Source organism: Lissotriton helveticus, chromosome 7 (assembly GCF_964261635.1).
Source record: "Lissotriton helveticus chromosome 7, aLisHel1.1, whole genome shotgun sequence".
Classification (NCBI taxonomy): Eukaryota; Metazoa; Chordata; class Amphibia; order Caudata; family Salamandridae; genus Lissotriton; species Lissotriton helveticus.
In genome coordinates, this window is record NC_136068.1 from 1,101,741,720 (window position 1) to 1,101,754,568 (window position 12,849).

A 12,849-nucleotide genomic window follows, 5' to 3' on the forward strand; every position below is an offset into this window, starting at 1 on the left:
TGTGAAGATGGCAAGCACACAATACACACAGAGTGAGGGTCAGATTTGCCATTTTCTTCCTACATGAAGGGTATTTAGTAAATAATGCTGGCATTACTGACAAAAAATAGTTGTTAAATTGTCAGAAAAAGACTAGAAATAAATACCAGCAGCACAAAATGTTGATTAAAGTTAAAATACAGCAAGAAATAGCCAAAAACTGATCATTTCAAGCTCCAGGATCCACACAGAAGGAGCCGGAAAAAAGAACTGACCTAACTGTCACCTGCGGATTCATAATGGGAGAAGGGGGCTCCCGGAGGTCTTAAAGGCACGGTGCCCAGGTTCTTGGAATCCTTAAAGGGAGGTGTCAGTTTTTTGGTACTGTGATGTTTTTTCATCTATGCAGCCTATGAGCTAATTGCCTGCTGTTACTTGCCTTTTTCTCTGAAAATAAACTGCTGTGTTGGAACACTAGTAGAGTGTATGTTATCTGTTACAGTGTTCGAATGTATGACATTACAATACATACATTTACAACGCATGCCTTTACAACTCAATTTTTACATAGCAACATCCTTTACAGCACATAATTTTACATCGCATGCCATTACAACGCATGTTTTAAAACTACACTTACAACCCATTCCATTACATCGCATCATACATTACAACGCATACCATTACAACGCATACCATTACATTGCATTTGAGGTAAGTGTTGGATAGTGTATGGGTCAAAATTACTATTCTAACTCCAGTGGGTGCAAAAGTAGGGTAAGTGTTGGATAGTGTATGGGTAAAAATTACTATTCAAACTCCAGTGGGTGCAACAATAGGGTAAGTGTTGGATAGTGTAGGGGTACTATGCGTTGTAATGGTATGCGTTGTAATCACATGCAATGTAATACCTGCGTTGTAGTAACATGCGTTGTAATGACATGCGTTGTAGTGACATGCAATGTAACTGCTGCGTTGCAGTGACATGCGTTGTAAAGGATGTTGTGATGTAATGACTGCGTTGTAAAGGTTGTTTCCCACAGTGTTTATAAGGGAGATTATTTTCTGGTTCTGAAAAACCCATGTAATTTTGCCATATTAGCCTATTTGAAGTATATTAGGCTGCATGTGGAAGAGGTGTGGCGCAGCTGTCAGGGTGCCTGACTCCGGACCACAGGGTCCACGGTTCGATCCCCAGTTCTGGCGGCAGGTTAGCTCAGTACCATGTGACTGTGGGCAATAGCTTGCTTAATCTTCCCGACGGCCCCCAGTGCCGGGACACCTCCGTTGAAGGTAGCTGTGCTCTTTACAAATGCTGGCATTTACATTTACGTGTTTTTATTTATGTATACATGTATATGTCTATGTTTGGGAGGTACTCTTTACTTTTTTACCGAAACATACATATATGTATGTATTTTTGAATATGCTCCGGGGTCCCGCACGTGGGCGGGGATAATTTAGTGCATATGACTATTGATGAGTATCCCCTGGAAGAGATCCTGTGATTGTGGGCAAATCACTTAATCTCGTGCCTAACAAAAAATGTATGTGTTCATCTGTAACGAAACTGGTGCTTATGCAAAGCGCTCTGATACCTGATGTCTCAGGTCTAGTTCACGCTACACAAAAACTATTTAAAAAATATATATGTTTGAGATGCCAAGAATCACCCCATGCCTAAGCATCAACCGCTCAAGATCCTTACATGCACTTAGTGAGTGCAGTGGACCAGAAAGCAACAACGACAGTCTACAAATACCTTTGCACAACCACAAACAGAAAAAACACCATGCTGATATCTGTAGTGAGATGTGATTCAGCAGTCTCAGAAGCACTCTGTATGCCCTACTGGGAAGATGGCTTTTTCTAAATGGAACCAGCTAAACAAACTGACCTTCACTGGCTCCTCTGGGGTCTGTTCTAAGCCTTCTTCCTGAAATGAACAGAGCAAATATCACAATCTCACTTACACATGATTATAACCTTTCAACTAGTATGCCCTAAAATGTCCATCTTGCAAGTTCTTACAGTAATCCCACTTGCAGGCGGGCACATTTTCTACCAGACAAAAGCATGAAACGTTGTAATATTTTGGCCAATTGTAACAGGACAGCCGCTGCACATCCAACTAAATCGAAACCCCAATGCACAAAGAAATGTAATTAGTGATGGGAACAATCACAGAAGAAGATGATGTCAAATGGTGGGGAATACGCTACTGAACAGATTGAATGTATTCGCCCTGTCTCCATTGTTGCACTGGCTTACTTTGGACATGTCATGTGCCACCTCATTCCTTATGTTCTGTGCTGCTCTTTTAGGACTTGTAAGAGAGCTCGATTTTGTTCTCAGCTTCTCTAGTTGAAAAATTAACATCCCTTTTAACTCCATTTGTTCTTGGCCATAGTTTTTTTTATTGTCAAGAAACCAGCTCCTGATTTGAGAGTTTCTTGAACACAAAAAAAACTTCCTAGCAGATGCAACATACATGGTGCCCTCTCAGCAAAGTTTACAACCTTAAGCGAAGGCATTGCACTGGCTGATTTTGTTAAGGCAAAGAGGTCCTCTCTTGCCTCGTGGGGGACCTCTAAACCTGTGGGTGCTCCTCCAACGTGGAGGGGAGACATAGCCTTTGGGGATCTGTCAGGCTAGAGGAAAACCTAAATTGAGAACAGCTGCCATTTCCCATCAGCTCTACAGAAGCAAGGAAATCGTTTATGAAATGTATATTTATAAAATTCAAATTTGTTTCACAATGCAAGATATGAGAAGAATTTTAGAAAAAATATACAAAATAATGAGAATTACAGTTTGGATTGCTTCATGAAATAAGGAATCTTTTTAAAATGACTAGATGTGTTCCACTTTTGATATGTATCTACATTATTGGATACCCAAATTGATAAAGATGTTAATATTATCGACACACGTTAAAAAATAAAGTAATGTTCATTGAGAATACTATTACGTTGTATGCACTTACCTAATCAAGTTTTGGCTCTTATTTTATTGTTTTTATTCCTTTGTCATTTTCTGTTCCCGGCCTTCACAAAGTGACCGGAAACTACAAAAAATGTGCTGGTTGAAACCTAGTACCAGTGTTTGTAATTAATAGTACCACTTTATATGAATCGTCAAAGTAAAATATTATAAGTTGAAATCAAATGGAAAGTTTTCCTTTTAAAAGGTCCAATTATTGGTGAAACATATGTATCAATATTGATGAATTGATGAAGTAGTGTGAAGAATACATCTGATGACTGAATGTTTACAACTTTAGACGTTTATGTTTTTTAAGACTTTATTAGTGGTGTCTAAATTCATAATTGTCTTTTGATCATTTTCCCCGAAACCCGCAATGCAAAGAGAGACAAGCTCCATCTTTGATTATATAAATATATTTCCCCTATTCTTCTTTATTTGGAATATAGCAAGGGTTGCATGCCTGATTACAGGCAATATTTAAAGCATGTGAATCTATAAGTGATCCACTGCTCAAGAAATAATATAAATCAGCGATGAACTCGGAGCAGTCAGGAGAACTGTAAAATATTTTCTATGTGAAATATGTGCAAATTTAATGAAATTACTCACATTAATTTGCTTAAACGGTCATCTGAGTGGAAACTGAAGACAGCATATGCTCTCCATACAAGTGACTTGTTCCACTTATTCTTTTTTAAACAGTTTGGGGGTCATTAGGATGACGGGCGGACTTAGTCCGCCCGCTATCCTATCGGGACTCCGGACCGCCCCCCATAAGGGCGGGGGTCCCGTGGGTGGTATTAGGATGCGGCCGCCACAGTGGCAGCCGCATCCTGCATTTAGAACATTGTGATGGGCGGTGCTCTCTGCACCGCCCGCCACAATGCCATAAATGCATGTATGCATTTGCATACACAATGCGGCAGGCACCGCGCGGTGCCTACCGCATTGTATATGCAAATGCAGGGGGGTACCACAGGTACCCCCCGTGTGCACCCCCACCCCTCCTTCACTTTGGGGGCCCGCAGGGGGCCCCCAAAGTGAAGACCACATGCCTTTCAGTGGCGGCATTGCCGCTACGGAAAGGCATTGAAAAATGCCCAACATAATATGGCTGGCGGTGTCTGATAGACGCCGCCACCATATTATTCCTTTTCCGCCCCGGCCGCAAGGCGACCGGGGCGGAAAAGCGGCGGATGGTCTTTGCGTCCGCCGAGGTCCCCCCCACCATACTAATATGGCGGGGGGAAACGAGTGTGGATGTCGGGCGGATTGCCCCTGCCAGGCTGGCGGTGGCTACCGCCAGCCTGGCGGGGGCAATCCGCCCAACATCATAATGGGCCCCTTTGTATTGTCAAATGCTAAGAATATTGTTAGTGCATCATATGTAACGGCATCACCCATCCAGTTTAATAGATTCTGCAAGACATTTTCTGTGACCCCGGCCTTCCACAGGCGAATACTAAGGGAAAAAGTACAAACGGAAGAAAAACATAAATTATGTGAAGTCCAATTATCTGGATTTAAACTCAATTCTGCTCGAGTACAAAAAAGGTTTGCATGCCCTGCCCTGAAAATGCATAAAAAGCTATTAATTTGTAGTACCGATCCAGTGATGACACACCCAGTACCAGGGTTTTCAAAATACGTTCCAAGTGGAGCTCCAGTTTAGAACGTTGAGACACCATATTGGCTGATATTTCTAAGTGATTAACAGGTAGATTCATCAAGCATTTTTGCGAGCGCAAACGGTGCGAATCACAAAAATCGTCCGTTTGCGCCCGCAAAAATTGCATTTGGGATTCATCAATGGTTCATGCTCTCGCAATTTAAGAATTCGCAAATAATTGCGAGTTCTCAAATTGCGATTGCATTTAAGGAATCGCAATTTGCAATTCCTTATATGCAATGCATGAACCATTTTTGAATTGCGAAATTGCTATTTTTTGCCGCTATTTACCGCGAAGTCTGACTTCGTGGTAAATAGCGAAAACTTAGAAAAATGCACTTTAGTGCATTTTTCTAAGTTGTATGTTATACACACACATGTCCTTTGGACATGTGTGTGCGCAACATCAGTCTACATTTTCATTTCAGGGGTGCTACAGGGTGTCCTTTGGACACCCCTGGCACCCTTGAAATCGCATCCTTATTTGCGATTAGCAAATTGCTAATCGCAAATAAGGAATGACTCCCCATTCATTCCTGTAGGCCCATAGGAATGAATGGGGAGTCATTCCTTATTTGCGATTAGCAATTTGCTAATCGCAAATAAGGAAGCTGTAGAAATCGCAAATAAAATTGCGATTTCTACATGAATCCCGTTTTGCAAGTCCTTAATAGCGATTCCTTAATAATCGCTATTAAGGACTCGCAAAACGGGACAATGATGAATCTGGGGGTAAGCTGTTTCTTCTCAAATACAGTATATTTCAAACTCATCTGCAATCTAGGAGCAATCTAGCATGTTCAATTTAAAGGGAAAGGATCAGACATACCTAGATTGCAATTAGATGCGTCCCATGCCTGAGCATCAAGAGCTCAAGATCTTTACATGCACCTAATAAGTGCAGTGGAACAGATAGCAACAAAGACAGTCTACATATATATTTGCACAACCACAAACAGAAAAAGCACCATGCTGATATCTGTAGGGAGATGTGATTCAGCAGTCTCACAAGCACTCTGCATGCCCTACTGGGGAGATGGTCTTCTCTAAGCGGAACCTGCTTCACAAACTGACCTTCACTGGCTCCTCTGGCTCCTGTTCTAAGCCTTCCTCCTGAAATGAACAGAGCAAAATATCACCATCTCGCTTACAGATGATTATAACCTTTACTTCTCTATGCCCTAAACTGTCCATCTTTCAAGTTCTTACAGTAATCCCACTTGCAGATGCACACGTTTTCTACCAGATAAAAACACGCAAAGGCTTTATGTTTGGGCCAAATGTGACAGGACAACTAAACCACAACCTGAATGCACAAAGAAATGTAATTAGCGATGAAAAGAATCACGGAAGAAGATCCAGTTAAATGGTGGGGAATATGCTGCCAGTCCAATTACTTGATGGATTGAACGTATCGCCCTGTCTCTATTGTTGTACTGGCTTACCTTGGACATGTCATGTGCCACCTCATTCAATATTTTTCTGTTCTGCTCTTTTAGAACTTTTAAGAGAGCTTGCTTTTATTCTCAGCCACTCTAGCTGAAAACGTAACATCTCTTAAGTCCATCGGTTCTTGGCCATAGTTTTTTTCTTGTCAAGAAACCAGCTCCTGATTTGAGAGTTTCTTGAAAACAAAAAACCTTTTCCAAGCAGGTGCAACATACATGGTGCCCTCTCGGCAAAGTTTACAACCTTCAGCGAAGGCATTGCACTGGCTACTCCTCTTAAGGCACAGAGGTCCCCTGCTGCCTCGTGGGGGATCTCCGAAACTTGCGGGTGCTCCTCCAGCATGGAGGGGAGACCATAGCCTTTGGGGATCTGTCAGGCTAGAGGAAAACCTAAATTGAGAACAGCTGCCATGTCCTATCAGCTCTACAGGAGCAAGGAAATCTTTTATGAAGTGTATAGTTACAAATTCAATTTAACAATGCAGGATTTGAGAAATAATATAGAAAGCAATCGTGAAGATGATGAATTGGATTGCTCCATGACATTCAAAATCTTTTCATAAATGGCTAAAGTTGTTCCACTCTTGCTAAGAATCTTCATTATTGGATACTCTAATTAATAAATATGCTGATATCATCAACATATGTTTAAAAAAAAATTATGTTCCATGAGAATACTATTAGGTTGTATGCAATTACATAACCATGTTTTGGCTCGTATTTTCAGCATTTTTTGTTTTCCTTCCTATGCCTTTTTCTGTTCCCAGCCTTGATAAAGTGAACGGAAGTTACAAAAAACATGTTGGTTGAAACATATTGTTAATTGTACCAATCTCTCTCTGAATTGTCAAAGTAAAATAGTATATGTTGAAATCAAATGGAAAGTTTGCTTTTTAAAATGTCCAATTATTAGTGAAACATAGGTATCAAAATTGATGAAGAAGTATGAAGAATACATCTGATGACTGAATGTTTACAACTTTTAGAATTTTATATTTTTTAAGACTCTATTAGTGGAATTCAAATGCATAATTGTCTTCTGATTATTTTCTCTGAATCACGCAATGCAAAGGGAGACAAGCTCCATCTTTGATGATATAATTATATTTCCCCTATTGGAATCGGTGTCTCAATAACACATAAGGAGCTGATATTTGATCCTACCAGTTATCGTGAAAACTCAACGGAACTAATCGGATTTTTGATGTCCCCTTCTGGTCTTCATGAGCATAGAATTGACTAACTAGGGTGTGTAGGTACAGATAGGGTTAGGAGCAACATTAAAATCTCTTCCCCAAAAAACTGGACAGGAGAAGACAAACATCAAATGCAATATTAGTCCAAAACTCGATGTAGTCACAAAAAGGGCCATATATTGCATATAATTTAAATGTAAAAGCCATCATTAATTGAATTAGCATTCAAATGCCATCCTTTTCTATGACAATCTTAGATGCAGGTATATTCTGGTTTCACATTCAAATAAAGATACTATGTATTTAAGCACCTTTTTCTGCAATGCAATAGTGTGTAGGGTTATTGGACATGGCAATTTTTGTAGGGGTATCCCTAAACATTTTGCCTTCTTCCTCCTATATTTGCTGACCTGTTTCTTGGCTTTAAGACTCTGGGCACTTTAACACTGCTAACCAGTGCTATAGTGCATAATATTTCTGTCTAAATTGTGTTGGTGAAGGGTTTATCCATACATGGCATATTTTATTTATCAGCAAGTCCCCAATAAAGTGCACCAGGTGTGTCCAGGGCATTAAATCAAATGCTACTAGTGTACCTGCAGCACAGACTGTGACACACACGAGTTGCTCTGCAAACATATCTCAGACCTGCCATTGCAATGTCTGTGAGTGCAGATTTAAACTGCCATTTTAACCTGCCATTTTAACCTGGCAAGTACACCCACTTGTCAGACTCAAACCTTCTTTTTTACTGCATATAAGTCACCTCTAAGGTAGGCCCAAGGCAGCCCCATGGGCAGGGTACAGTGTATTTCAAAGGTTGGTGTTTCTGCATGTTCTAACAGTGAAATACGGCTAATTATGATTTTCACTATTGCAAGGGCTATCTCTCTATCGTGGGAACATGGGGACTGCCTCGAAATATCTTTTAAGTGTAATTTTTAATTGGGAGCAGATCGAGATTTGGAGCTTGGGGTCTTCTGGTGAAGCTGTTTTTAAAATTGCGTGTTTGAAAATTCCACTTTTAGAAAGTGTGCATTTTCATGCTTAACCATTGTGTGCCTCTGCTGTCTGTAGAAAACACATCTTGGTTGGCTGACAGTTGGGCTCTTGTGCATTCTCTCTAGAGAGTCACACATATCCTAATGGGCCACCACCAGGCTGATGAGCCATCCTGAGCTAAAGTGGTGGGAAGAGTTGTCACTGACACCTGAATATAGCTCTGCCTGTCCTCACACAAAGCTGTCTCCATCCCCCTCTATGGAGCAATGTCAGGGAAAGGCAGGGTCTTGTACACTACAAAGACTCTCCTTTGAAGTTTGCCTACTTCAAAGGCAGAAAAGGGGCTAAGTACTGGACCGCTGACACCCCAAAATCAGAACACTTCTGGACTGAGGACATGGTGCCAGGAAGAAGGGCTGAATGCTGTAGGAGGGGCCGCCACTCTGCCTGTTGCTTTGTTGTGCTATCTTGCTGCTTCTGTCCTGGGAGTGAAAGGACTGGACTTTGCTTTCTGTATCCTGCTTCCAAGGTTCTCCAAGAGCTTGTGCATGCTTGCCTCCTGTTAAGAAGTCTCAGGGCCATCAAAGACTTCACCTACCAGTGCCTAGGCTCTTCTGCTGAGAGTTCAGACTTGCCAAGTGGTGCCAAATCCAGTTCTAGGGCCCTTGGAAGTTTAAACTGGTGATCTAAATAGAAAATTTGTGACACCCGCTCCGACTGACGCAGCACCTGCTTTGCGGCTGGAAAATCTATGCAGCACCTGCTTCGCTGCTGCTGCAACGACACAACGTATGTGGATTTTCGACACATAGTATCTCTACATTGATTCTTCGTCGACACTGCATCGCAGCGAGGAACCAAGGTTGCGTGAACAGAAACCAACGCTTTACCGCCCCTTCCAGTAAGGAACCAACGCATCCACTCCCCCGCCAGTAAGGAACCGACGCATCACCTCCCCGGCCTAGCAATAAGGAACCAATGCATCACCTCCCCTATATAGTAAGAAACCAACGCATCACTTGGCTTTTCTGGCCCCTCACCTCCCCAAGCGCCTGGCACCATACTTGATTTTTGACAAATCTAAAGTACTTTGTCCTGAATCAAACACATCTATTGGTTTCTATAGACTGGACATGCTTAATCTTTTAAAAGAGATATCTTGACTTGTGTATGTTGGATGTTTGACAATTTGGTCTAATAAAAAAAGATGAAGTACGATGATATAGGTGCCAGAGTATGAGTTTCTTCTAGATAATTTCTCCTGTGGCATATTAGAGTGTTGTCTTCTTCCTAGTAACAAAGGAAGTCATCCTTATCTGTTAACTGTGAAGGACATAGCAAAGCTGATCAGGGTACTAAACGTCAGTGTCCCCCATAACTGAATAGCAACACCACTTCATTGTGCGCTTGAAAATATTGATGATAAACAGATAAGGATGACTACATTTGTTAATAGGAAGAATCCAACATTCGAATAGGCCACAGGAGAGATAACCTTGAAGAAACTCGTACTCTGACACCTATATCATTTTACTTAATCTATTATTTTTAGAGGAATAAGAAGAAATACAGTTTGTACTTACACACCTTGAAAAAGTCCCATTGGGAACAAAACATATGTTGGCTGATGATCAGGTACTTGACTGAAAGCGTGTAAACACAATAAAGATGGCAAAAATATATCACATGACCTTGGACTTATGGAGTGGCTTTTCTGGATGTTTGTCCTCAAACAGTGTTATTGTTGGAGTGCTCCAGTATACTGTTAAGAATCTGCTCCCATATTCAAACGCATGTACTTACCTTTTAATGATTGATGGGACCAAGGCATTAGGATGCTCCAAGAACAGAAGCTGAGCTTTATATTATGCCATGCGAACTCCCAGTCAGCGTGTTATGTGCATTTAGAATAGAAGCAGCAGTGCAATGTCAACCTGAGGACTTTAATGACACACTATCACTTTGTTCTTGTTGCAGCCTATTACATGGCAGCATACAGATTGTATAGAAACAATCTAGGTAAAACTCTCATTTAGAAAGTGGAGATACAATACAAAACTGCAATTGTTCCATGATGATATTTGTAACATGTGTTGATACTGTGACGTGACTTGCATCAAGTGCACTCCAAGCATAGCTGTGATCTTGGGGACATTTATGCTATTAGGTTTGAAAAGGAATATTCAGTGATAACAGCCTCAGCCTGATAACGGCTTCAGATCATCACACGTGCTGAGTGAATGCAGTTTAGTGGTTAGAGTCAAAGATTATCTCTGTATAAGTGTCTAAAATCGTAAGGAAAAGATAAAACCATACTAATATATGTGGTTGTTTGCAATACGGGAGTCTGCAAGGTTTGTTCATGTCTTACTCTACTCGCTCTTCTCTAAACTGATCCAGCTTTAAGAACGGACCATTATTGGTTCCTCTGGAATATTTCCTAAAACTTCCTTTTGAAATGAACAAAGCAAAATCTCACTGTGACTTACAAACCCATCTAGTCTTTCAAAGTGTGAGTGCTATTCACAATCTATCTCGTAAGTACTTGCAGTTAACCACCTGCAGATGCTCCTAACTCATGCAGTTTGGAAAACTAATTTATGAGCAAAAAATAAATAAATCATAAGAGCAGGACCACTACCATCCTATTTAATGGAAAACTTAACTCACAAAGACTTGTCAATATGCATACCTGCAGCCATTTCATTATCTACGTCATATGTAGGAGTGTGCTAAATTCACATAATTTCCTCTGCACAATTAAGCAAAATTTCTGGAAAATAACGCAAAATTATGTGAACTGCGTACCTGCCATTTTGAGCTACTCTCGGTGTGAAATGTTTCTTCGTCTCCATTATGGACACAAGGAGGCAGTTTGAACAAAAAAATATGGCTAACTTGCACAATTACATTATTTTTTTTTCCCGAACTGATGGAAAGTTATGGGATGTCGGGTATTAGTGTAAATATGGGCATATCGTATAAAAAAGCCTAACGCAAAATGATGGAAATTTGCAAGATTAAAAAAATGTAAGCCCTAGTCTAGTCATATGCCTTGTTGATATTTCCACCAGCATCAAGAATCTTTGAATGTAGATCCTTCCTGATGGCGGGAAGTTTTCTTACAAGCCTTCACCCCAAACTCAACTGTGTGCATGGGGAAATTTAGGGTGGCAATTTAGAAAAGAAAATGTAGGGACTCCAGGTTTTCAAACTACATACTTCTTGCTCCTCCAGCTGAACACCTCCATGTCACTGTACGTGAAGTTGAGTGGTTAGGAACAAACAGAGCCTCCTAATTTATGTGAATAATGAAAATGAGGAAGAACACCATGCTGGTATCTGTAACTAAATATGTGTCAGCTCCTGCGAGGCTCAGTACATCTCCTACTGTAGAAACACCATATTTGATGATGCTGCATCATACACTGACTGACCTTCGTTGCTTCAGACAACCTCTGTTCCAAAATCGCCTTCTGAAATGAAAAAAGCAAAATGGCATCAACGCTGATTGTGTGCACATGTTGACACTCATGTGCTGCTAGACTTTCAAATAGCATGTGGTCAGTACTATCCAGTTTGCAACTGTTGCACGGAGGAGCTTCTATAACTTTTCCACCACATCATTTTTTTCAGTTGGAACAACGGCAAAGTTTGGAGAAAAAAAATGTTGATGATCGCAAAAGGAAGACCACAGCCCATCCTACACTTCATGAACAAGAAATTGTCAATATTGATACGCTCAGCCATTTCACGATGTAAATCATATTATCGCTTGACCAGAATCAAGCATATGGGATAGAGATCATACTCGATGTTGGGGAATTCTAACCAAATTCAAATTCAAATTCAAATTCAAATTCAAATATACTTTATTCGGCTTTTGAAAAACAAAACCATAAAAGTTCATGATAAAATACAATTTACAATAAAATACATTTTAAATGACCAGCGTACAGTAAGGAAGGGTCCATGACATAAAAAGTTATTTTCCGCTCTATGATTATGGCAGTATCAAAGGGGTTCGTGATTTAAGCACAGGAGTTCGTGATTAGCCTTTGTTATATATCCAGATATTCAGGGGGGAAAGCACGGGATTATGGGATAAAAGTCATGTAAGTCCCATATTGATATTGGGCCGTCTCTTACTCGAGGCGGGCAGGATTTCAAATAAGGTACTATGTTTCGATCCCTGAATCTCACAAGTACCAGGTCCCCCGCAACGTCTTTGGGAAGAGAGCCCAGCCAACCAACCCTTCTAACACTCCTTATTACTCCGTATAAATTGGAAGGCAAGGGTCTATTTTTTGAGAGCCAAAATTTGGTTTTATTGACTAAGTCATATTGTCTCTCAATTTTTCCCGGTGGCAGCGAAGGTACACCCGCAAGGATGCACACATATGGTGCCGCTTCCGGAGGTAAATTGATAGAATTAGCTTTATTTTGACCTACTCTCGATACAGTCAGCTGTGGGAGGGAAACTTTAGTGGGGACTTTAGGTGTTTGTTGCCCTGAAGCAGTAGGGCCAGTGGGTTTTATTTGATGCCTTTTATACTGCACAAGTGGT

General features: G+C 40.8%; 1 protein-coding gene across 20 annotated transcripts in view; it reads right to left on the bottom strand.

The window, feature by feature from the left end:
- DNAI2 (dynein axonemal intermediate chain 2) overlaps window positions 1–12,849 on the bottom strand; it is a 375,814-nt gene that overhangs the window by 37,350 nt on the left and 325,615 nt on the right. For 10 of the 20 annotated variants that reach the window (XM_078654251.1, XM_078654247.1, XM_078654244.1 and 7 more), the window contains exons 13-15: window positions 11,720–11,758; window positions 5,711–5,749; window positions 1,877–1,915 (exon numbers count right to left, since the gene is read on the bottom strand). In XM_078654251.1, coding sequence (XP_078510377.1) covers window positions 1,877–1,915; window positions 5,711–5,749; window positions 11,720–11,758 — 117 coding nt within the window. The remainder of the gene's footprint in view (window positions 1–1,876; window positions 1,916–5,710; window positions 5,750–11,719; window positions 11,759–12,849) is intronic. The other 10 variants (XM_078654253.1, XM_078654248.1, XM_078654255.1 and 7 more) reach the window with 3 other exon arrangements.